Source organism: Empidonax traillii, unplaced genomic scaffold (assembly GCF_003031625.1).
Source record: "Empidonax traillii isolate 1590-97213 ecotype Southwest subspecies unplaced genomic scaffold, ASM303162v1 scaffold461:size861717, whole genome shotgun sequence".
In the NCBI taxonomy this organism is placed as follows: domain Eukaryota; kingdom Metazoa; phylum Chordata; class Aves; order Passeriformes; family Tyrannidae; genus Empidonax; species Empidonax traillii.
In genome coordinates this window covers 133836-159016 of record NW_020955654.1, presented here as the reverse complement: position 1 = coordinate 159016, position 25181 = coordinate 133836, and the positions used below count along the sequence as shown (strand labels likewise).

The following is a 25181-nucleotide window of genomic DNA, read 5'->3' as shown; positions in this document are numbered from 1 at the left end:
GAAGGTCGGGGGGCGGGGGGGCGACGCTGACGCTCGGAGAGGTTTTATTGAGTTGGAAGAGAATGGGAAGGGGGGTCCCTCTTGCTCCCGCAGCCTGACCCCCTGGAATTGGGGGGAGGGAGGGGGGAACGAGGCCGGGGAGGGGTCGAGAGGCTCCGGAAGCACTCGCAGAAGTCCCGCCCGGTGGTGGGAATAGGGATGGAGAAGGGGAATCCTCTCTTCTGGCGCCTCCTCGCTCGGGGGGCCGCGGCAGCTCCGGGACCCCCAGAGCCGGGAGGGGCGAGAGCGGGGGGAGACTGGGGGGGCTCCCAAGCCCTCCTACCGCAGGGTCCCGCTGTCCCGCCGGTCCCACGCCGGGAGCAGGGCTGGGAGCTGGGAATGGGGCCCCCGAGCCCGCGGTGCCGGTGGGGGGGCTCAGGCCTTCAGCTGGTGCCACTGTGCCACTGCCTGGCGCGGGCGGGCGATCATGTCCTTCCAGTGCTTCACTTCCCCGGGGCCGCTCTTCCAGGATAGGTAAATCTGCGGGAATGGCGTCCTTGGATCCGCGGCTCCGCTCCCGGCCCCTCCATCCCCCTCCCGCTCTCTGGCGCTGCCGCCTTCAACCTCAAACTCCTCTGTTCCTGCTTTTCCGGCGCCGGGCTTTTTTTATCCACGAATTTTCCATATGGAAAACCGCGTGTCAGCTGCCACCGCATCTGATACCTCGAGGAGCCGGTGCCACGTGGTGGGGTTTTAAGGGAATATCATGGAGGACTCTGTCTGTGTGTCCATGGAACTGTGCTCTGGGAACAGCTGAGCCACCAGCGCCTCAGATGTGCTCACATCGGGAATGCTGCCACCTCTGCCCCTCCCTGGCAGCCCGTGGCTCTGACCTGGGGTTTTATTTACCGGATTTATCCCAACTGATCTGGGTTTTTTGGAGGGTTTTTGGGATCAAGTGGTAACGATGGGTATTACTGCGCTCGTTTGGCATCATTACACCCACAATGAGCTGGGTGGGTTTCATGTACAGCAAATCCAGAGGGGATAATTCCCTGGGAGTAGTCCCAGGGGGTTGGGAGCCATCCAGATATGGGTCCCCATGCCCTATTTCCTGCTCTCCTGGGAAAACTTGGGCCCACCAAGTCCCACCCAGCCACGGCCCCAGTGTCCCCGCCATGTCCCCACCTTGCCAATGACATCGTTGCGGCTCAGCCTGTCCTTGTCCATGACAGTGATGACGATGGTGGTCTCGCGCAGCCGCTCCGTGGGGATGTCAAAGGCGAAGGACTCATTGAAGACGGGGTTCAGGCATCGCTTCATCACCACCGTCTTCTTCTTCTCCACCCGCTTGTCCTTGTACATCAGCCACACCTTCACGTAGGGATCTGGGGGCGGGAAAAGAGCCACTCAGCAGCGGTATGGGAATACGGGAATGCCAGCCAGAGCTGGGAGGGGGCCGGGACCGTACCTGACGTGCCCCCGATGTCCATGGCTTTGAGGTTCCGCGCCTTGATGATGTTCACCACGATGGAATTGGCTGAGGGGTTGTAACACAGCGACAGCAGCAGCTCCCCACGGCTTCCCTGTGGGATTCATGGGCACCCTGAGGACTCCCACAGCCCACAAAGCTCTGTGGTGGGAGTGGGGTGATGGGATAGGACTCCCTGCCTGGAGCTGAGCTTTTGGGGTTGCCCAGAAAATCAGGGTAGGAGGAAACGGAGACACCCCCGGTGGGACATTCACTGGTCTTGCTGGAGGCAGGAGGAGGAGAAAACTTTCATTTCTACTTGAAACAGCTTGTTTGGACTGATCTACCTGAAACAGCTTGTTTGGACCCAAAATGGGCCACTTAGTGCCTTAATAGAAAGCTTTGGGAAGAGAAATGTCTCATCGGGGAGAACAGCAGAAAACATCCCTGTGAGTGGTGGTCCTGACGGGACACCACAGGGACGGGGGGCCACCTCCCCTTGCCCGGGGGGTTGGAGTGGGTCCAGAGCCTTACGCTGCCGTCGCTGCATGGCTTTAGGTCCTTCCAGAAGGTCTGCATCTGGGTGAGGTCCACCTTGTTGAGTGGGATGGACACCTCTCCGATGGGATCGTTGCGGCTGAAGCGGTCGTAGTCCAGCACCTGGAGGTACAGCACCCGCTGCACCACCTTCTCGTAGGGGAACCCTGTGCCAGAGACAGAGCGGAGGAGAAGCCAGAGGGAATGGGGAACTGGAGGGATGAGAATCCGGAGGGAATAAGGAGCTGGCACCCCTTCACCCTCCCCATGATAATGGCAAGACATTGGAAGCAGGCAAAGCACAAGGAGCAGACCAAGGCCCAAGGGGCTGGTGGCAGGTTAATTCCCACCCATGAGGGCTTGTTGGGGGGATGGAGCCTTCCCATCCTTCCCCCATGTCCCCTCTACAGGGTGCACCTCCAACCTGGCCTTGGAGGCTTGGCCAACCCACAACACCACTGATGACCACCACACCGGTGGCTTGGGCCCAGCTGAACCGCCAGGTCCCAGCATGGCTCTGTTCCCACCCTGGGTCAGTCCATCCACTTCCAGACAACTCCAGTTCTTACCTTCGAAGAGGAAGGTCTCGTTCCAGTGCGGGTTAAGGTTCTTCCTCTTCACCTTGGTCTCCAGCTTGTGCTTCTTGTCGGGGAGCAGGTAGATCTTGACAAAGGGGTCGCTGGTGCCGCTGAAGTCCTTGGCTGGCAGCTCCTGTGCCTTCATGATCTTCACGGTTAGGGTGGACTCCTGGAAGTTGTAGCCGACGCTGAACTGGATGCGGCCCAGGTTCTCCCTGCTCATGCCTTCGTGGGCCTCGTCATCCTCGGAGCCCGGGGACAGCTTGGGGGGAAGGAGGGAGGTGAGAGCGATGCCAGGCGTTGCTGGTGACCCCCGTCCCCCTGGCCTTGCACCACCCTGACCCCCCGCCCCTGCCCCGCCAGCTGTCAGGGGCCATCAGCCTCTCCCCACTGCCCCCGCCACTTCCCATGACTCCTGGTTCCGTGCCAGTTGTCCCGGGGAAGCGGGAGCTCCAATTAACCAAATCCCTCCTGACAGCACAGCCCTCACGTGTCCAGCCCCGCTCGCTCCCTTGTACCGGCCCCGGGGACACACTGAGCCGACAGGGACTCAGCGGAGCAAATGGGATGTGTCAGAGCTCTTCTGGCACGGGGCAGGATGTCGACCGTGGAGACCCCATTCCTGGTGCATCCTGTCCACCCACCATGAGCATCTCACTGGTCAGGGAGTTGACCAGGTCGGAGACGGAGGAGTGAGGCTCCGTCTTGCGGTCAGACTCATCGTGAGGCGGCTGCCCTGGCACTGGCGCCGTGTTCACGGCCTTGCCGCCGGCTGGCAACCTGCGGAAAGAGAGGCAATTCCTTGGAGGAGAGGGGCCGGGAGAGCTGAGGGTGAGACCCTGTGGGGCTCCTCAGGCACCCTATCCCAGCAGATACTGCGCCGAGGCTGTGCCAGCACCCAATGGACACTGCCAGGACATCGGTGGCTGTGGCCCACCAGCTTCCCGGCCCCAACACCAGTGCTAGCAGGTGCCCTGGGACCTTCAGAGCATAGCAGCAGGTCCCACACCATCCATGTCCCACGGCAGGGACGGCCCTGTCCCCACCGGCGGCTCTGGCTGTACCTCACACACCGCAGCCCATTATCCCGGTGGGCACCCATGGGTGCTCCGTCTGCTTTCCTGGGGCTGAGACCCCCCTGGGATCGCTGTCCCAGTGGCTCCCAGATGGCGGGAATGGTGCCAGGAAGGGTGGGCAGCCGGGAGTGGCGGGAAGTAGCCGGACAGAGCAGTGATGGAGACAGGAATGCGCCGAGGCCACGCTACCACAAGGCACAGGGACAACGGGACACACGCACATGGCAGAAGGAGAACAGGCACCCCAGGATGTTCTCACTGAGGCAGGACATGGTGACAAACCACCAAGAGCCGCAGGGACACTCGGGAAGGCATAGGACATGCCACGGACACGCCACACCACACCAAGCACACGCTGACACACGGGACGGCCCCCAGGAAGGACCAGAGAGGCCGTGGCAGCTGGGGAGGGAAAATAAAGTTAAAACGAGGGAAAATGAAAGGTGGAGGAGCCGCTGGGCGAGGAGGCACCAGTGGAGCTGCAGGAAGTCACGGATAGAGGGAGAGAGAGCGGGAAAGAGCGAGAGAGAGCGGGAAAGAGCAAGAGAAAGGAGGAGCGGTGTCATCCAGCGCCGGCCTGCTGGGAGGGAATGCGAGAGGGGGGATGGACAGACGGACGGAGAGCAGTTGGTCGCCGGGACGGGAGACACGCCGAGGGACTGGGCTGGAGCCGCCGGGGATGGGCTGGAAGGAAGAAGCTGAGAAACAGGGATGGAGGAGGTGTTTGGAAGAGGAAGAAGAGCGGGCGGTCGGCAGCGTCTCTGGGCGGGAGAGAGTGGAGGCCGCCCGGGTGTGTCCCCTCCGCCGGCCGGACCCGCCGCATCCTGCGGAGCTCAGGGAATGGGGAGGAGCAGGGATGGAGATGGGGAGGCCATGCGTGCGCCGGGATGGGTTTTTGGAGCCGGGATGCAGGAAGCAGGAGCGGGGTCTTGCGGCACAGCCACCCACCCCCCACCGTGTCCCAGGTGGCCCCCCTATCCCGTCGGCACGCCCTGACGGTGCTCCCGGTATTCCCGGTGCTCCCGGCAGGGACTGGCTGCGCAGCGTGACGCCAGTGAGGGAAGTGCTAAAAGATGGAGTGAAAACCAAGCGGAGCAGGGTAAAAATAGCCAGTGGGCGAGAACGGTGCCAGTTGAGCTGCACGCCGAGCGGCGCCCGCCGGCTTCACACTTTCCTCCTGCTCCAGAGGGGATGAACAGCCGCTCCCGGCGGCACACGGACCCTCTGCCGCTGCCAGCTGGGCTTTCCTGATGGGGCGGCGAGCGATGCCAAGCCTTTGGCATCCAGAGATTGCGGGGAGCAGCCGGAGGCAAGGGGCTGTGCAGTGCCCGAGGAGAACGGAGATAACGCATACCCCACGGCACGTCGCACTTGCTCTGCCCCTTGAGGGGCAGCGGTGTCCCCATATCCCAAGGGATACTGCCCGTCCCGCCGGGATGGAGGCGGCAGCGGTGCTGTGGGGATGGGACGCGGCTCAGCCCGTGCGGCGTCCTTTTGGGGCGGACCCTGCGTGTCCCCTGCCCCGCGGCTGCCCAAGCATGTCCCCCCGCATGCAGCCAGCGCCGGGAAGGGCAGGAGGGGGAGGAAGGAGGGAGGGGTGGGGAGTCCTCTCGGTGCCGCCGCTCCGGAGGCAGAACTCAGACGTGGAGAGCTCAGACGTCCCAGTGCCCGCTGGGCCACCATGTGCCGCTCCAACCTTGGCGCTCCACGAGGGCAGCCTCCTCCTCCTCCTCCTCCTCCACCCTGGATGGGGCCCTCGTGTCCTCCTCCTGCGGGACCGGCTTCGTCCTCGCTCATACCTCTTGTCCCCCTGAGTGTTCGCCTGGTTCGGCTGCGTCCCAGCGGGTTGCAGGTCGGGAATATTGGCAAAGTCATCTTGCTCTGAGAGTCCCAAAACCAGGGATAACACCACCATCCGGCCTTCCCTGCCCGGGCGGGCCCCGCCAGCAGCGGGAGAGAGAGAGAAAGAGAGAGGAGAACACAGGGTCAAGCGGGGAACCGGCAGGAGCCGGCGGGACCACGGTGAGGGGACCTGGGATGTACCCGCCGGCTCCTGCAGGATGGGCTGTGGGGAGAAAGGCACCGGCTCCAGGGAGCTGGATACCCCCGCCTGGATATTCCTCTCCTCCACTGGTCCAGGCACGGAGGATGCCAAAACCCTAGTGAAAGGGGGAAAAGGCGACCGGAGGGGCTGGGAATGAGGGACAATTTGGCAAGAGCGAGGCACCAGCATCATTCCATGGAGGAGGGGGTGGCTGTGCCCTGTCCAAGGCTCTTTGCCCCCTCTGGAACAGCTTCCCTGGGATCCGGAGATGCATTTACACCGCGGCCCCGGGGAGGGTGAGCAGAACAAAAGGAAAATCAATGTATCGGGAAAGAGGCGATGGGAAAAGGCAGCGGCTCCTCCGCGCTGACTCGGCACATCTGGGTGCTGCGGCTGCTCCCCCTCTGCCAATTCTAGGCTGGAAGCGGCACCAGGGCTCGGTAAACAGGGAGAATGTGACCCTCGGGATGGCTGAGGAGCCGCAGCTCCATGTTGGGAACCCGGGAAATGGAGCTGGGAGGGACCTCTCGGGGGGGGAAAAGGGAAGATCAGAGAGGGATGAGGAGCGGGGAGTGGCAGTCAGGGCACCCCAGGGTATCCGGAGGAAGGTTCATCCCTCTCTCCAAAGCTGCCCGTACGGGAAGGAGCGGGATGGGCACCCAAATTTGTGCCTCTCGGGGTGTTTCCCACCTAATCCTGACGCAGGAGGTGCTGTGCCAGCTCATGGAAGAGCAGGATCAGTCCCCGTGTCCCACTCGCACCACTCCCAGTCTGCGGGAGGCGCAGCTGGGACCTCCGCATCCCTTTTTCCAGGATGCTGGGGGGCAAACAGAGAAAAGGGAGGAGCTGGAGAATCTAGGGGAGGATGGAGCCGGGGGCACTGGCTCTGCGGAGGAGTGACATTGTCATGTGCTGAGACATGGTGACAACACGGGACTCAGATTAGTCCCCGGGGTTTGATGCTGGGAATCCAGCGCCGATGGAGGAGATGGGGTTAAGGAGCTTAAGGATCATACAGATCCTCCGGCTGGGAGCGATATCGGGACCCAACACACGGTTGCCCTGCACGGGCGCCACCGCCACCCCGTCCCCGAATCCTTGGGACAATGTCACTCCCCGGGGACAGCGCCGGTGGCCATCCCGTGGGCTGGATCATCCCTGCATTCCCTGGGGATGGAAAAGGATTGCAGTATCCCGACCAGCCGGTGACATGGCAAAGCAAATTGGGGGACCCTTCCCTGAGGCCCCCGAGCTGGGTGGGTCATCCATGACCCCGGCGGGGGGATGGAGGGGACATGGATCTTCCCGTAGGAATGGGCAGCGTGTCCCTAAGGGCGTGATGGATGAGCGGCCGCGCCGGGGGGAGTGAAGGAGCAGAGGAGAGAGAGGGATGGAGACAGGGATGGAGATAGGGATAGAGAGAGGGATGAAGCAGAGGGATGGAGCAGAGGAAAGAGGGATGGAGAGAGGGATAGAGAGAGGGATGAAGCAGAGGGATGGAGCAGAGGAAAGAGGGATGGAGAGAGGGATGGAGACAGGGATAGAGAGAGGCGTGGAGACAGGGATGGAGACAGGGATAGAGAGAGGGATGAAGCAGAGGGCTGGAGCAGAGGAAATAGGGATGGAGCAGGCAAAGGAGCCAAGGAGAGTGAGATGGAGAGGATGATGGAGCAGAGGAGTGATGGGGATGGCGGCGGAGGGAAGAGCACTGGAGAGCATACACTTACAGGAAGGACTTCATGTCCAAGCCGCGGCTGCGGATCTGCCCCACCACGTGGTCCCAGCTGCCGGGGTTGGAGCGGCTCCGGCCCCCGGCCATGCGTTGCTTGGAGCCGGCGGCGGTTCCCTGGCGCGTCTGGCCACTGCGAGAGCCGCGGGAGTTGGCGGCGATGCCGGAGGGGCCGCTGTGGGCCTGGAGGTGGCCCAGGCTCTGGCTGGTGGTGGGCTGGCTGTGGTTGCCGCGCTGGTGTTGGCTGAGGGGCTGCTGCAGACTTTGCTGGCGCATGAGCGTGCGGGGCCTCTGGAATTTGGGATCGCCTGCTGAGGTGGGGATATACTCAAGGGTAGTGGCTGTGGACAGGGTGGAGTCCTCGAAACTTAGGGAGAGGAAGGGCAGAGGAGAGGAGAGAAAGGAGAAGAAGGTGAAGGGGCAAAATTGGAGGAAGGAAAAGAAGAGAGTTAGAGAGAAGATGCCCCAGCGCAGGGAACGCTCTGGCGGGAGCCAGCGGGAGCGGCGCCCGGATCCTCCGCCTCTCGCCCGCAGCTCCGCCTTGCCGGGGGCACGGGGGGCTCGTGCCGCCACCATCGCGCCCGTCCTGCGTCCCCCGGGGGGCTGGGCCGGGCCGGGCCGGGCTGGGCTGGATGTGCCCACCCGCTTTCCGCGGCTGCCGCTCCGCTTTCCGGCACCCGACCTCGTCTGCGGGAGAATTAGGCTGCTGCGAGGAGGCAAATCCCGCGGCGGCCGCTCACGTGCTGCCGGCCGGCCCGGCCCCTCGGCCTGCTCCCTCCCAGCCCAGCAGCCGCGCCGGCGCCGCGGGGACTCGGCGTCCCCATCCCGCCGGGATCGAGGGGATCCCACAGCGCCGCGGGGCCGGATCCCTGCCGTGGGGATGTTCCAACAAGCCAGGGGGCCCCCAGGGAGAGATGCCCGAGGTGGGAGGCTCCCAGTCTTGGGACGGTGGATGCGGACACGGCTCCCGTGGGACACGGAGAGCAGAGAAGCCCGGCCTGGGATGGCCCGGCTTCCAGAGCGGGAAGAGCGGGTGGGATGCCAGCGAGGAAGCAGCACATGCCTGGCACGGCCCATGCAGCCGGGCAGGAATGCCCGTGGCAGCCTGGAATGCTCATGGCTACGGGACCAGGGGGCAAAATCCCCCCCTGGGACCACCGAGGAGTCGCCTCGAGAGGCATCCGCCGACCTCATCCCGATCCCGGCGTTGCCACGGGACAAAGCTGTGCCATCGTGCAATGCCAGCGGCGGGGATAGAGAGGGATGGGAGGGGAAGGATAAATAGCTCCAAAAACCAAAATAAAGAGGTGAAGAAGGAGCGAAAGGTGGGAGGAAGAGAGAGAAGAGGGAAGGGAGTGGAGAGGAGTGGAGAGCTGGGATGGCTGGAGCCAGAGGCACTGCCTGGGCACTGCCCCCCCACCCGTGCTGCCGCCGTCCTCCTTTCGTTTTCCTATGGAATCCTAAATTAGTTCAATTTACAACCTCTCAGTCGCAGGAAACTAAATCTGGTTCCCGTCGGCCCCGCGCCAGCTGGAGGCGCGAGCTGTGCCAGTGCTGTGCCAGGCGGCATCGTGCCCTGCCCTCTCCTGGCTGGATCCCGTGGAACCGGGAGTGGGATACAGCACCCAGACCCTCAGCGTGGACCCCCAGCACGCCCCCAATCCCGATGGCTCTGAGCCAAAGGGATGTTGGAAAACAGGACATGCCCTTAACCCTGCCCTGGACGCCTGTGCCGGCCGTTGTCCATCTGTCCGAATTCTCAGTGGGAATTCTCTTCTCCATTGAGTCTGAATATGGCTCCCCCTCTTCCTTGCCTCTCCCTCCTGCTCCCAGTTCCCAACTCGAGCAGTCTGGCATCACGCCACCGGTTCTGGGGGCATTTGGAATTTCTCCCAGGCAGCAGGACAGGCCTGTCCCTTTTCCATAGGTTTTCTCCCCACTGACAAGGTTGGAAAAGCACACCAGCCTGGGAACCACCAAGCTCTCCAAGGGTGCTGGGGTTGTTGCCAAGATGTCCCGGCTGCCACATCCTGGCGCAGGAGAACTGGAGCAGAGTCCAGGAACACAGGACGGAGCCCAGATCTGACATATTCCCATCACCAGCCGGCAGAACTATGGCCTTCCCAGTGGAGGTTCTCACTGAGCCCCCCACCCTGAGCGTGCCAAAGCTTGGATTTTCCCTAAAACTGATCAATCCTGAACTTTTCCCGAATTTTTTTGCCATGGGGTGGTAAAGCTGCAGATGTTTGTTGGCTCCAGGTCAGGGGAGCGTGGGGAGGGAAGAGGCTGGAGATGGCACCATTCCTGAGAGATGGGGACATGGGACAATCCTTCCTGCCTCTGGGCCATCACTAGCATAGCACTGCCTGCCCTGGGAATGTTGAGCTGCTTCCTGCTGGGATCAGACAAAGCTGGAAATGTGCCGGACATAGCACCTAAAGGGGCTCCCCCTGAGCCAAAACAGCATCAGGAGCATGGGAAACTCCTCATTTCCTTCAGCACAGTGACCCTGGGAAACTGCTGGTGGCCCTCAGGACATATTGGCGGCCCTGGGAATCTGCTGGTGGCCCAAGGCAACTGTTGGTGGCCCTGAAGACCTGTTGGTGGTCTTGAGGATCTACTGGTGGCCAAAGGGACCTGCTTGGGAACATTTTGGCAGCCCTGAAGACCTGCTGGTGTCTCCAGGGACCTGCTGGTGACCTCGGGAATATATTGGTGGTCCGGAGGAGCTGTTGGTGTCTCCAGGGACCTGCTGGTGACCTCGGGAACATATTGATGGCCCTGAAGACCTGTTGGTGGTCCTGAGAACCTTTTGGTGGCCCCAGGGACCTGCTGGTGACCTCGGGAACACGTTGGTAGCCCCCGGGACCTGCCGGTGGCCCCCATGCGAGTGCATCCCTTGGAGGGGAGCATCTCTGTGCCGGTGCCGTGCTCACTCACTTGGACAGGCTGAGCTTCCCTGCGGCCAAGTGGCTCTGCACCGTGTGCCAGCGGCCTCGTGCCGCCTTTCCCGCTCCAGGCTCGCTGTGGGCGGACATGCTGCTCCTCATTCCATCCTCGCTGAGCCGCTGCTTGTCCCCGGGCCGGTCCCCGGCTAAGCCGGAGGCGGCCGATGCCGTCAGCTTGGCCCCTGATAACAGAGAGCCACTGGGCCGGGCCAGCGGCCAGACACCCCCCCGGACACACACAGAGCCGGACAGACACATGGACGGACGTGGGAGAGGTCAGGAGTTGTCAGGGAATGAGGGGAGAGGGCAACAGAGCCAGACGGACAAGAGACGGACAGACAGACAGAGAGAGAGAGAGAGACATCAGCACTGCCAAAAAAAAAAAAAAGGGGGCCTGGCCGGGGGGCACGTGGGGGACCTTGGAAAACCATCCAAAAGAAAGTGGGGAGACAGGGAAGGGGTCGGGAATTGGGGTCCCGCTCGCCGGCAGCCCGACCCTGAACCGAGGGGGTGCCCCCAACGCGCAACCCCGTCCCGGGGGAACATCCCAGAAAACCCCGGGAAAGCGGGAAGGAGGGGTTGCTCGTCTCCATGGGGAGGCCCATGGGGTGGTGTGCGGGGAGCCTGGGAGCAGGAGGAGGAGCTGGAGGAGGAGGAGGAGGAAGGCGAGAGGGTGCTGCCCAAATACTCACTACATGGAGCAAACCCGGCAAGGAGAGACTCACTTGAGGGAAAGGCGCGGATCACCGTACGGAGCGTAAGGAGAAATGTTTAGGATAAACTCCTTGGGAGGGTAGGAGCTCCATTTCTGCTGCACTGTGTTGTCATTGTTATTCCAAAAGTCTCTGTCTAGATCGCTACAGCGGCCGGATTCCAGGGGAGAAAAGAAAAGGGAAATACAAGAGAGAGAAGCTGAATTCCTGTGGGAAAGGGGAAGGCAAAGCAGTGCTCCGTCCCCGGAGCGCCGGGATCCTGCAGAGAGAGACGGGAAGTGCGGCTGCCCATCCCTGGGACACCGACACACACACACACACACACACACACACACACACATGGACACGGACATGGACACGGACAGACGGATGGATAGATGGATGGATGGATGGATGGATGGAGCAGGGAAGAACTGTGGAGAGACAGGAGTGGGCGGCTCCACCGACTGGGAAGAAGAGAAGGATGATGGGAATTAAGGAGCGAGCGTGGTGCCGGCACAGCATTCCCATGTGTGTCCATATTGCCTCCTCAACAGGTCCTGGAAGTGCACCCTGCTTGGTTACCCATGTGTCAGAGACCCTTCCGGATCTCTTCTTGCTGCTAGCATGGAGCCTGGGATTCCTGGCTCCGGGAAGCCAGCAGATCTGCGTGCCAGGGACTGGGGGCCCAGAGGCTCCCCGCTGGGAGAGTGGAAAAGCCACCGCTGCCTGGCCCTCCCACCCCTCGCCAGTGCCCACCTGCGGCTCCAAGGTGATCCCGGCTGTACAGAACGTGCCGGAGCTGGGGAAGGAAAGCCGCGTGTGCCGGGATTCGGGAGGGGATGTGCTTCCCATTGCACTCCCAGCTCATCCCAGCTGGGCTGGGAGCAGTGTCCAGGTGCCCAAGGTACCCCAGACAACTGCACCCCAATGACACCATAGGAGGAGGTTTTCCATAGCCTTATTCCAGGCAGGAGCAATTTCCCTGCTGCTGGTCCAACTCCCTCCTCCCTGGAGCCCTGTGGGGGGTTTCCAGAGGCAGTACCAGACCTGGGGTATCCAGGAGAGCCCCTCCAGCTTCCAACCCTGCACTTTCTTCCCTACCCAGAGCCATGAGACACTTCAGCTCTGCTCTCCTTCCTCCATGGAATGCCCACAGGATGCAGAGCCATCTGCACGCCCAGACCTGGAGCATCCCTTGGCTGAGGTTCCTGTGGCTCCATCCCACGGCTTTGAGGGATATTCAAGGATGCAGGAGAGACCCACCAGCTCTCCCAGTGTCCCGCAGCCCCTTTCCCACTGGGAGTGGGGAACCAGGGAATGACCACCTCTGTCCTTCCTCTCCCCCCCAGTCCTGGCACCTACTTGATGGTTTTCTTTTCACTGCGGCCTCGGCTGGAATCTGGAGTTCCCACAGTCTCCAGGGAAGTCTTGTAACGCTTTCCCTATGGAAAAGATAGGATAGTGGAATGAGGGAGTGGCAGGGGACACCAGGAGCATCCAAGCAAAGGATGGGAGCTGCCACCACCTGGTGAGTTTGTCCTGGATTTCGCATTTTCCCTTATTCCCTCACAGTCTCCAGGTTCCATCCCACCCATCCAAGCAGCAAAATTCCCAGTCGCTCCATTCCATGATCCCTGGGGCTCGTGCCCTTTGTCACCCCAAGGACAGGGCGGTCACTGCCTCCGGTCCCATTCCAAGGCCTCATTGGGAAGCAGTGGATAATTTTAGGCTTAATTGAAGCTGGATTAATTGAGTTCACCTTTCCCCGTGCCCGGGAAGCACTGCCGTGGGATAATGAAGCCGGAGCTGGCTCCTAACTGGGGCTGGTAATCAGGACACTTCAGCACGTTCCACACGCTCCGAGCCCGGAGCGCAATTAGCACCAATTAGCCAACAACTGGGAGCCAAGAAGGCTCCAGGTGGGAAGGGAGCAGCTCCCACAGCAGGATAGGGTGGAGAACCAGCCCTTCCATCACACTGGGCCTGGAGCTGGGAGCATCCCCCCTGCATCCAGCCTGCCCAGGGAACAGGAATATTTTTCCCTCCTCTTTCCCAGCCTCTGCAGCTCCGCACAGAGTGGACTCCTTGGAATGCTGAGACACCTGTGCTCTTGGCACAGTGTCCTTGGGCAGCCATGGGCTGATCCAGCTGGGAGCTGCCAGGGTGTTCGAACTCCTTGGATGCTTATGGGCTAATCCTGCTGGGAGCTGAAGGAATCTTGGATGCCCATGGGCTAATCCTGCTGGGAGCTGCAGGGAAACACCTGGATGTCTTTGACTGTCCACAGGCTAATCCTGCTGGGATATTGGATGCCCATGGACTGATCCTGCTGGGCTCTGTAGGGATGTTGGAACTTGGATGCCCTTGGACTAATCCTGCCAGGAGCTGCAGGGAAACACCTTGATTCCCTTGGATGCTCATGGGCTAATCCTGCCAGGAGCTGCAGGGATGTTGGATGTCCTTGGATGCCCATGGGCTAATCCTGCTGGACTCTGTAGGGATGTTGGATCTTGGATGCCCATGGGCAACACCTGGATCTTCTTGGATGTCCAAGGGCTAATTGTGCTGGGATCTGCAGGACCTTGGATGCCCAAGGGCTCATCCTGCCAGGAGCTGCAGGGATGTCCAACCTGCCTAGATGTCCACAGGCCATCCTGAAGGGAGTCATCCCTGAGCCCTGGGCTCATCCCTGTCCCAGCTCAGGGCTTGTGAGGACACAGCCCTCCTGGCAGTGGCCCTGTGGGCACATCCCAGAGCCGGCCCTGCCGGGCTTGGCCGTCATTCCCATACAGCCGTTCCAGCTCTGGGCACTGCCGAGGACTGATTGGGATTCGCCTTCCCGGCCAATTTACACTTGTTTGTTCCTCTGCCAGTTCATCCTCCTCCTTTCCAGTGCTTATCCCTGCCTCTCCAGATCTCCTGGATGGCACCTGGAAGCCTCTTCCCACCCACCACCCCCACGCTGCCTTATCCCCAGCCTGATCCCCTCTGCCATTCCCGGGGGAATGCTGCCTTCCCACAGCTCAGAGCAGGCATCTCCCACACGGGAAGCGCCGCTGCCATCGGAGCACTTGACCCAGATTCGATTCCGACGGTGAAGGAAACGTGGCCGAGCATGTCCTGCTCCTGGGAGAGCAGGAGAAGGAGGAAGAGGGGAGGGAGCGCTGCCCCGATCCACAATGGGAATTGTAGAGGGAAGCGGGTGGCAGGGATGGCTCGTGGGGACAGGCTGGCCGCCTTCCCATGGGGCTTTTCCAGGTGGGAACGTGCCCAGCAGGACAGGGGCCAGCTCGTTCCGGCTCGTCACCAACATATATCCATATATTTGGAAACTTCCCTTCGTATCTCACGAACGGCAGCACCCAAACGTTCCATTATCCCAGCTGGGAAAGCCACAACCTGCGGCTCTGGGGATCCCCTGCAGCAGGAATCACCCCCAGGCTGGGAAGGGAGGAGGGAAGGGTGGCACTCACCATCTTGCGCTGGCACCACTGGCAGATCCCGCAGAGGACGATGGTGACGCTAAGGCTGACGGTGATGATGGCAGAGACCAGGAGCACATCCCGGGAGGGGCTCCCTGCGGGACAAAACATGGGGGGGGGGGGAAAGTGGTCACATGAGCTTCCCAGGGTTTTCCTGCTGGGGGTGAAGGTGCAGCTCCCACCGGGAGCACTGGGAAGAGCTTGGTGAGGAGAGGCAGGGAAAACATGGCTCCTTTCCCTTCCTGATTTCCAGGCTTCCTCTTGTCCATCCCTTCTCCTTTCCTTCTTCTTTGCCTTCCTAATCCTTTCCTCATCCTTTCACCTTCTCCAGCCCCTTCCCCTTTTTTTTCCCTTTCCTCTTCCCTCTCCTCCAGACAAGCAACCCCCAGTTCCTCCCTGGATCCATACCCTGCATCCACCCCACCATCAGTACTCCGCCTTTGGCTCAGCCAATCCCACACGGATTCGCCCCAAGCAGCAGCATCTCCCTTGCCCGGTATGACCATGGGGACCCCAAAAAACAGATAGAGACCTCTCCACTGCATCCAGCACATCATAGCCATGCTCCCAACCTGTGGAATGGCCCTGGAATTGTGGGAGGATGAATATGGATCTAAGGTGGCTCAGGGTGGTCCAGTGGGACCCCCAAACCAGCTCGGCCTTAATTCCAGGTAGGACCCCACCACGACATCCCTGTGGACACCTCGCAGCCTGCAGTGACCACTGGGATGGGGGGTGTCCATGGAGTCGGGAAGCAGCAGCGGGAGCTGTGCTGCGGTATAAATATTAAACAATAATGGTTAATAATTAATTCACCTGCAGACCTTTGTTATTGTAGCGGATTTTGCCGGCGGCTCCGGGGCCGGGGTGAGTCAGAGGGGACCGTCAGGATGGATTGGGATTCTGGAATCCACCCCCCACCCCGGCACTTGGAAAAGCACCCACAACCCCCACCTCGGTATAAAAAGGAGGAAAGGGGATGGTGACCCCAAGGAGGAGTTTTATAAAAATCCATTCAGGATTAGCTGAGGGTGGTGGGATGAGGGTGGGATCCTGAGAGGAATTTAGTGACCAGGGCTGGGGGTCCCACCAGCGCTCCCTCCATCCAAAGGCAGCTCCTCCATCGCTCCCAGATCACGAGGAGCCTGTGTATAAAACTCACATAGCAACTGTTGCCTAGGAGGGAATTTGGGACCAGCCCTTAATTTCAAACATTTATAAACCCCGACTGGATAAGCTGCTGGGGGAATGGAAAGAGCCGGATCCAGTGGGAAGGGCTTGGGACCCCCTCCTTGGGATGCCGACCAGTTCAAGTGGGACGCGGGTTTCCTGGGAATGCGGGTGACCCCCACCAATCGCTGCCTCAATCCCCTTGGCTCTCTCTGATCCAACCTGGGAACACAGTGACCCCTTGGCTTATCCTGGAGCTTCCATAAACCCTTTGCTCCTTGCGGGGTCAAGTTCATCCCCAAATTAATCTGCAGAGAGGGAATCAAAGAAGGAAAACAAGCCACCACGCAGAGGGAGATTAGTGAGTTCCAGGGGCCAAATTCCTTGTGCCAAGGTGCCGCTAAGCCTGGCATCACCCAGTGATCCTGATGGATATACCAGCGGGAATCTGCCTGGGGATGTTCCCCGTGCCCCGGGGGAGGGGGTTGCAGCCCTTCCCAGTGGGAACACTCATCCCTCAGCCATGTCCCCAGAGTGGGAGAGCGATGCCAGGGGTGTCCCTGTGTCCACGGAGATTCCAGCCCTTCCCAGGGGGAACATGGATCTCTCAGCCATGTCCCCAGGGTGGGGGAGTGATTCCAGGTGTGTCCCTGTGTCCAGGGGAGGTTCCAGCCCTTCCCAGTGGGAACACACATCCATCAACCGTGTCCCCAGGACGAGGGGAGCCATTCCATCCCCCCGGCTGCTACCACGCTCAGCAGGACATAAATGGCTCGTTTTCTAGGCAATTAGCACTTGGTTAATTAAAGAACCGGAGCCGCTTGGAGCTCCCGGAGCGTCCCCAGCCCTGGGGCGCGGTCTGGGGTATCGGCGCCGCTTGGAATGCTTGGAACGGGAATGCCACGGGGCGTGTGGGTGCGGGGGGGACACGGGGAGCTGAGTGGTACGGCAGTGTCAGCCCCGGGGTGGGGGGGGTGACAAGGTGACAACGCGGCGAGTGTTTACCCCGCCGCTGCCTCTCCTTCCATAAATTTCCCAGGCTGCCAGCGCGGATCCAGCCGGGAGCAGGGAGACGGCCGGGTGGGACTGCGGGGGTCCACACCCCCAAATCCCAAATCCCACCTGCCCTCCGCTGGTCCTGCCTCATCCCACCGGCACAAGGAGGGGGGTATGCATGAGACGGAGATCCCACGTCCCCCTCAAAGGGATTGGGTCTCCCTGTCCCGTCCCACGTGCTGGAAGGGAATCGCGGAGGCTGGGAAGGGGGTAGAACATCCCTGCGGCTCTTTCATCAGAATCCAATGCCACTTGACGGAATATAATTCCACTTATCCAGCTGGTTATTGATGAGGGGATTACCTGGCTCGCTAATGCCGCAACTCTCCAGCGGGGGATTTGTGCGGAGCTGCAGGAGCAGGAGCCGGCTGTGCCGGGAGAGAGGGTCCCTGTTCCAGGGGGAGACGGTTTTGGGTGCAGGGAGAGGGTCCCTGTGCCAGGAAAGAGGGTCATGGTGCCACGGGAAGAGGGTCCTGGATGCATGGAGAGAGTCTCCAAGGTGGATCCTTTCCTACACACACCTCTTGGCCAAGCAGGAGACACCTCTCCCTTGCCCCCCACTGCCCTGTGCCCACACCCTGCACCTTGGAGTAGGAGATGAAGGATATTTGGGAGCCAGGAATGGTGGCTGTGATTCCAGCCTCTGCCACGTGCCCATCCTCCTTTATCCACTGCTCCTGCAGGCTCGGGATTAGCTGCCTCTGGAGCAGGAGCAAGTGCCGGCCTTTGTAGATGTGAGGAAACACTTCAAACCCGACCCCAGCACAAGGAGAGGTGCCGAGATCCAAGTGGGATTAGCCCTCCAGAGCAGTGTGTAAGCCAGAGATCTGCCCAGATCCGCCCGGAGGAGGCGAGAGCTGCTGATGTTGATTGATTGGGAACGTGCTGGGGTGGCAGGTTGGGGGCTGTGGCACAGCTGGGCAGCCCTGTGCTGACAGCAGAGCCTGGAGACACCTGAGGGTGTCCCAGCCACTCCCAGATCCTTCTCCCTGGAACTCCAGCCTCAACTCAGTGGCTTTGAGCATCTTGGTGGCCATGGGCACCTTGGTGACCTTGGGCATCTTAGTGGCTTTGGAAATCTTGGTGGATTTGGGAATCTTGATGGCCCTGGGCACCTCGGTGGCTTTGGGAATTTTGGTGGCTCTGAGCATCTCTGTGGCCCTGTGCATCCAATGGCTTCGGGAATCCTGGTGGGTTCGTGTGGCCCTGGGCAGCTTGGTGTCTCTGAGCACCTCGGTGTCCCTGTGATCTCGGTGTCCCTGTGCATCCCAGTGTCCCTGTGATCTCGGTGTCCCTGTGCATCCCAGTGTCCCTTTGCATCCCAGTGTCCCTGTGACCTCGGTGGCCTTGGGCACCTTGGTGGCTTTGTGCTCTCCGTGGCCCTGTGCACACTCATGTCCAGGGAAGCGAGACCCTCACACTCAAGGACATCTCCAGCCCTTTCCCTGTCCTGATTTCCTGTGCCCATCCCAGCATCCAGCCCCATCCAAGGGCGGTCCTGTGACCTCCAACCGAAGCTTATGGCCCCAAAGCAGCACCAGGAGGGCAAAACCCCCATGAGGAGCATCCAGCAAGGGATCCAGGCCCTCTCCTGACTGAAAGCTCCTGTACAGCATGGAGAGGCTGGAAAACACCTTCCTGGAGAGACAAAGGCTTTGTATGAGTGGTGGGAAAAAGCTGCAGCACCAGGGCTAGAACTGACCTCTCCTCAGGTGTCCCGTTGGGATGTCCCTGCCCAGGCTCTCAGGGCTGTGCTTTTGGGTGCAGATCCCAAAATTCCCAGGTTTTACGGATAGAGCATCTCCCTGGCAGCTTCTCAGTATCCCAGCCCCACACTCCCATGTCCAGCAGTGAAATCCATGGATGCAAAGTTCCCCAGGGAGGGAATCAAAGCTGTGGGAGCCTCTCCAGCCCCGGCTCCTGCTGAGCTCCCTGGAAGCGGCGATCAAAGCCGGCAGCTCCACATGGAAAAACGTCTCCATGAGCCAAGCTGCTGCCACATGGGCATCCAGCTCTGCCAAACCGGCAGCGGAAACACATTCCCGGGAAAAGGGGAGCGGCACATCCCCCCCCTCCCAACATTCCGCCAGGGTTGGGATGTGACGCTGAGCCCGGATGGGGTGCTGGGAGCAGGATGGTGGATGGGAAGGGATCCTGCCTGGATCAGCATCCTCTTGTGCCGCTGGGGTGGAGGGCCACGAGCCTGGGAATGAGGTGGCCATGAGACTGGGAATGAGGTGGCCACGAGGCCAGGAATGAGGTGGCCACGTTGTCACACCGGGGCTTCCCAGATGCCATTTTCCTGGCGCCAGGCCATTAATTCCTCCTCTTCTCATCCTCCCACTCATTTGCTCGATATTTCCCAAACCTCTTATTTTTAGGATGCAGCTGAAAAGCTGTGAATTTGCAGCTTTCACTCCTGTGCAGGATCTTGGGAGTGGGGAGGGTGGGAATGGGGCAGGATCCCCGTGGGAACAGCAGGCCGGTGAAATCCAAGCCTTCGGTGCAGGTAGAGGGAGGAGGGATGGACACAGAGAGATGTGTAAAAAAATCCAAGGGGAGGATGAGGCTTTGTTGCCATCCCTGGAAACAGCGCGACGGGCATTTTGGGAATGTTTTGATCCCGGCTGGTGAAGGGCTGGGACAGCTGGGTCTGCACGTGGCACTTGCCCAGAAGGTCCCAGGGGGTCTGTGGATGCGAGGGATCCTCAGGAGCCCCACGGTCATCCCGCTGTCCCAGCAGGATCCTGGGATGAGGCTCAGGGAGAGGAGCCGTGTGTCCTGGGGTGAGAGGGATGGGAAGGCGTATCTGCTCACCATCTGTGCGTCTGTCTGTCTATCCACACGGCCCCCTCTCCGACACATCCATCAATCTCTACATCCATCCATCCCTCGTACACATCTGCTTCTCCATCCAGCCATCTGGCCATCCCCCGGAGCTGTCAATCCCTCTGGCTCTGCCTCCCCCACACCGAGCTGCCGGTCCCAGGGGTTTCGCTCAGCAGAGCCCACTGGCACCATTCCCGGTTCGCAGGGAACACCGGCCTGAAACACTGGGAACACTGGCCCAAAACACTGGGAACACCAGCCCAAAACACTGTGCTGCTCCATCTGGATGGCACCATATTCCCTATCCCAGCCTGCTGGTGGACAAGGATTGTTCCCTCCAGCTCTGGTGCCACCTGTCCCACGGCCACCGCAGTGAGGAAGTGGGGATGGAGGGAGAATCTAGCACATGAATGTGCTCCTTTGCTGGTGCTGGGCTATTTTTGGCTGAGGATTTCCGGAGAGAACCGTGTGGTTTCTCTGCCTTGTGGTCCCCACCGTGTGCCTCTTCCCGAGGAGCACCCAGACCCCCAAACCCCCTCTGCTCCCATGATTTCCATTTGCAATCTTTCCCATTCCAACCCCTGCTCCCAACAGGATGCCTCTTATCCCTCGGTGAGGTCAGTGCTCCATGTAATCCCTGCCCCCAAATGAGCCCTGGAGCCCCCAGGAATCTGGGACTGGATGCACCTCTAGCTCCACTTTTCCAGGCACAGAATCATGTCCTGGCTCTGGCAGCGGGCACGGAGGAGCAGGCTGGGCTCTCATCCCGAGTGGCACTGCCAGCTCCGCGCTGCCACCACTTAGCCTCCCGCCCCTGGGCTCTCCATCATTCCCGAGCCCTGCGGGTGACAGTGGGAGAGAGGGAAGGCAGAGAGCCAGAGGCTCCCAGGGGACAGGAGGGAACAGCCTCTGTGCAGCCCATCCCAACCCCACTAGCTCCCTGCCTGCTTCCCAGCTCCAGCTCCCCCCGGGAAGAGCCCTCCAGTCGTGTCACATGGCATCCATGTGGGACCATGGGGATAGAATTCCTGCAGGGAGCTCAGCGATGGGGGGATGCCACAGCCCCTAAATCAGGGAGCAGGCAGCGCTGGGGGAGGAAGAGCAATGTTGGAAGGGAACACATGGAAAGATGGAGAAGCTTAGCTCGGAGCGGGGAGAGAAGAGCAAGAGGAAAGGATTGAAGGGTTGAGGAAAGCTCCAGAGGGAGAATGGGGGGCACGGGGGTGGGAAGGTGCCTGGGGGATATGGGGCTGGTGGAAAACCTCCAGTAGAGCCTGATCCTGGGCCTGCATCCTCCAGGGACTCATGGGGATGATTGTTTGTGGTGATCGAGGTGGTCATCCGTGGGAAGCAGGGATGGTCATCTGTAGGGGAGTGGGAACAGAACACATCACCCCCTGCAGCCACCAGTGTCCCACAAACCTATCCAGAGGACTCACACCTCTTTCCATGGATACTCAGAACCCTCCAAGGCACATTCTCACACTGTGCCCCCCTTGGAAGGCTGGGATCCGGGAAGCTGTTCCGTGCCATCCCTCGGCCACCGCACTGGCTCTGCATCCGCCGGCATGACTGGCTGCTTCCCTTCGAACCTCGTTAATTCCCCCCAAGGTGACCCTCTCCCTCCCTCCCGCAGCCGGGAACACCAGGAAGGGTCGGGGTGCCGGGAGGGCCCCCCAAGCTCCCGGGTGGGCTTGGAGCATCCCTGTGCCATGGCCAGTCTGGCACCCCCAGGGATGCGGAACGTTCCGCCTGGCACCTCCCAACCCGCTGTGCCCCAAGCCCGAGCTGGCTCCACACAGCCCCCAAGCCCCCCAAAGGCAGCAGGAGGGGTCCATCCCCCCTCTCCACGCTGTCTCTCTGCTCGTTATTCCCGCGCTCCAGCGGCTCTCCGGGAGCCCTTCCCTCCCCGAATCCGCCTATAATGGATATCGTAGCCGAGCCCCCGGGGGCCGGGGAGTGGCAGCGATATTATCTGCATCTGTCTTCATTCCCCGCTCCCCCCTCCCTTCCTAGGCAGGCGGAAAAGCCGCGAGATCAAGCGCTGGAAAAACCGCCTCCAGCTCCTCTCCTGCTCCTTGGAATCGGGGAATGGGGGGGATCAGTGAGATCTCCCAGCCCGGCTGTGACCCACCCCCAATACTTGTCCTTGCTATTCCCAAGCCGTGCACGGGGTCCTGGGACACGTCAGCGTGTGGGATGCTATGGGCGTGGGGAGGATGAAAAGCTTGGAATTGGTGGGAAGGAAGGAATTCTGAGCCGCCCTGGGGGACTCAGAATCTGCACGGACACCCCACTGCCACGGAAAACGGGCTGGAGCTACCGGGGGGAACAAAGGGGCGGAGTGAGGCGGCAGGGGATGCTCCGAACTGCTGGAGCAGAGGGGCTGGCAGCGAGGTGAAGCCCAAATCCCAGCAGGATGGGGGCTCGTGGGGAGCTCCAGCGCCTTGCCCGTGGCGGGACGCGTGGCTGCAGCAGGTGCCTGGCTCCCGGCAGAGCCAGCCCTCGCTCTTTGTCTGCCTTCCCGCCTGTCACGCTTCCTCATTATCCTCCCAGCCTCCCACCTCGGGATATTCCAGTTTGGAAGACGGCTCTTATCCCAGCCCCGGGCGTTGGGGATGTGATCTCAGGGCCGCACCAGAACGCAGAGCTCTCCATCCATCCATCCATCCATCCAGCGCGGTGGGAAAACAGGCAGCTGCCTGGTTATTGATTCACCACCTCCCGCCGCCGCGCGGCTCTGCTCGGAATCATTCCAGCCGGGAAGGATGGGCACAGCGGGAGCAGGGCCCCCCGTCACCTGCTTGGAGCATTGGAGGTGCAACCTCCCCCCTCAAGGGGACAACTGGTGCCAGCAGCGAGGATAGGGCTGATCCGGGGGGATCCGGCCTCGCAGGGGAGGGGAACGAGCTTCCCGGTGTTCCCAAAGCCGTCGTGGGCAACGAGGGGCACATTGTCCCTATGGCACAGAGGGCACCTTTGTTGCAGCCCCAGTGTCTCGGACACGGCGGTCCCGACACGGGGGACGGTCCCCCAGCAGCACAGCCCTCCGTGGCCTCCCCAAAAATCCTCCCAGCTGGCGGGAGCCGCTTTGGGAAGCGCCTCGCTTCGGTCCTAATTCCCAACACACCTTGCCATCCAGGACCAGACTCCCGCGGGCGTCTCCGACCCCAAAACAGACACCCCCAGCAGCACATCCGAGCTCCACGTTGCCCCCCCACCATCACCCCCTTTCCCTGGGCACCAAAGTTTCCCGAATTTCCCCACATGGCGTCTTCTGCCCCCCGCCATGAAACGCAGCCAGTGCCGGGGGTCACAGCCACTGTCCCCTCACGGTGACACGGAGCAGGGGACGAGGAGGACGAGGCTGGTGCCACCTCGGGCAGGGATTTGGGGGGACGAGGGGGGTCTCTTCCCGTCGGGATATGGCAAAACCCAAATCTCGCGGGGGTGTGAGCCACAGGCACCCTCCCAGCCTCCATTGGTAGGGGACTGACCCAAAATCCCCCAGGCACTGCGGACATGGGCGGAAAAACCCGGGAAAAGCCGGCAGAGGCGGTCGGGTGCTGGCACAGGTGTGTGCACCCCCTGCCCCACCACAGCTCCCCACGGCTCCAGGTGCCATGGCACAGCCACCGCCGCCAGTGACGTGGGAAAACTCCCACGTGACGGGAGCCCCAGCAGCCAGGGAGCACGGTATTTGGGGAGGGGGACATGGATCTGTTCCCCCAAATCCCGCAGCTCAAAACTCAGCCTCTGGAGCTTCCAGGCTGCCAAGAAGTGTCAGCAGTGGCACGGGCAGCCGCCGGGGTCCCACTGGCCGCCAATGGGGACGCGGGGCAGGGACGAGGGGGACAAATCGGGGGCAGGTGCAAAGTTTGGAGGGGGAATAATGGGGAGCAGGCGCCGGGCACAGGGAGGGAAGGGCAGCGCTGCCGGACAGGACAGCCCGGAGTCCCCTCTGTGCCCCAGACCTGCCGGGTGACCTTGGGCCGAGCCGTGCCGAGCCGCGCTCTGGGAATCCCTGCGGGGTCACGCGGGACGGAGCCGAGCGCCGAGCCCGTGGCCGGGCGGGAAGTTGCCCTCGAAGGCAGCTCGGCCGGAGCTGCCAAGCGCAGGGCAGAGGTGACGCTGTCATCCGCCGCGGGGAACAGTGCCCGCCGCTATCCCGAGCCGGCGGCTCCCGCAGGCCTGGCACCTGCAGCTCGCGCCCGCCGTCCCCGCTGTCCCCGCGGCCCCGCCACAGCAGGACACGCCGTCCTTCTGCCCGCTCCCGGGCCCCGGGACACGGCCGGGGACGGCTGCCAGGCCCCGGGGATCCGCAGCGCTCCGGCAGCATCCCTGTGCCTCCACAGCCCCCAAAACCTCCCCGCCAGCGTCCCAGATTTCCCGGTGCGGGGCCGCTTGGTGCCTTCGGAGCATGAGCTCAGCAAATCCGCGCGGGAGGAAGACCCTTCCCCAGCCGCCCACCCTCGCGTGTCCCGGTGTCATTCCAGAGGTGCAGCAGGATGGGGCTGAGGGACCCCAAGAAGGACAGAGGGGATGTGCTGATCCCTGGATGCTGGTCCAGGTGCCGTTACCCAGCGGGATTTGGGGCTCACCCGGGGGCTAGGGGTTTGTTGGGGTGCTGGGGATTAGGGTGCTGTCCCCGGGGGTTGGGGGGTCCCTGATGGCAGGTATCCGGGGCTTCAGCAGCTCTGCAGGATGAGGATCAGAGGCATGAGCTGATCCCTGGGTATTTGTCTGGATGTCGGCACCCGATGGGATTAGGAGCTCACCCGGGGGGCAGGGGAGGGGGTGCAGCCCCCGGGGGTGGAGGGCTTTCAGAGGTGGTTCCCGGGGTTTCAGTAGCTCTGCAGGACGAGGATTGGAGGGATGAGCCAGCCGATCCTTGGATGTTATCCGGGTGCCTGCACCCAGCGGCACTGAAGGCTCACCTCGGATTTTTCGGGGGGCTGGCGACCCCTCGGGGGGGTCGCGATGTCGCCGGACGGGGGGTGTCGCTGGCTCCAGCACCTCCGCAGCGCTACCACACCGGCGACAATGACTTTCTCCCCAAACTACGGAACTCCCGGCGAGGCGCCCCGGAGTGGGGGGGAGTGCACAGGGGTAGCGGCCACCGCGTCCCCCCCGGCGGGGGGGGGCGGTGAGCGACCACCCCCGGCGCGTGTCCCCCGCGTCCTGCGCGTCCCCGTCCCCCCGTTCCCGGCTCCCCATGGGGCTCACCTGCGCCGGCAGCCTCCGGATGCAGGTACATGGTGGCGGGCGGCGGCGGGGCGCGGCGGGGCGGCGGGGCGGCGGCTGCCCGGTGCAGCGGGGCCGCGGCTCATCAGACGGCGGCGGGGGCGGTGGCGGTGGTGGGAGGGGGCGGCGGGGCGGGGGGCGGTGGCGGGGCGGCGGGGCCCCGCATACGGCGGCGGCGGGGCTGGGAGCCCCGCGGAGCCCGTGCTGGCCGCCCGCTGCTGCGGGGTGCGCGCGTGTGCGGGTGCGTGTGCGGGGGTGCGTGTGTGTGTGTGTGTGTGTGTGTGTGTGTGTGCGGGTGCGTGTGCGGCGCGGTCCTGCATCCACTTGCTGCTCACTGCTGGCG

The 25181-nt window shown here is 62.1% G+C and overlaps 1 protein-coding gene across 5 annotated transcripts; it reads right to left on the bottom strand.

Moving 5' to 3' along the window:
- On the bottom strand, positions 1-24897 carry SYT7 (synaptotagmin 7). Of its 5 annotated transcripts, XM_027895538.1 has the most exons (13): positions 24821-24897; positions 14531-14634; positions 12420-12499; positions 11088-11219; positions 10355-10561; positions 7413-7781; positions 5441-5566; positions 3210-3345; positions 2557-2827; positions 1985-2154; positions 1451-1565; positions 1168-1367; positions 1-519 (listed from the first exon to the last, which is right to left on the bottom strand). In XM_027895538.1, the coding sequence occupies exons 1-13, from the start codon at positions 24849-24851 to the stop codon at positions 415-417; spliced, it is 2046 nt and encodes a 681-aa protein (XP_027751339.1). In that variant the 5' UTR covers positions 24852-24897; the 3' UTR covers positions 1-414. The 5 variants fall into 5 exon arrangements, with proteins under 5 accessions (XP_027751339.1, XP_027751340.1, XP_027751341.1 ...); XM_027895539.1 differs by lacking the exon at positions 10355-10561; XM_027895540.1 differs by lacking the exons at positions 5441-5566; positions 7413-7781.
- Between the last annotated feature and the right edge of the window lie 284 nt (positions 24898-25181).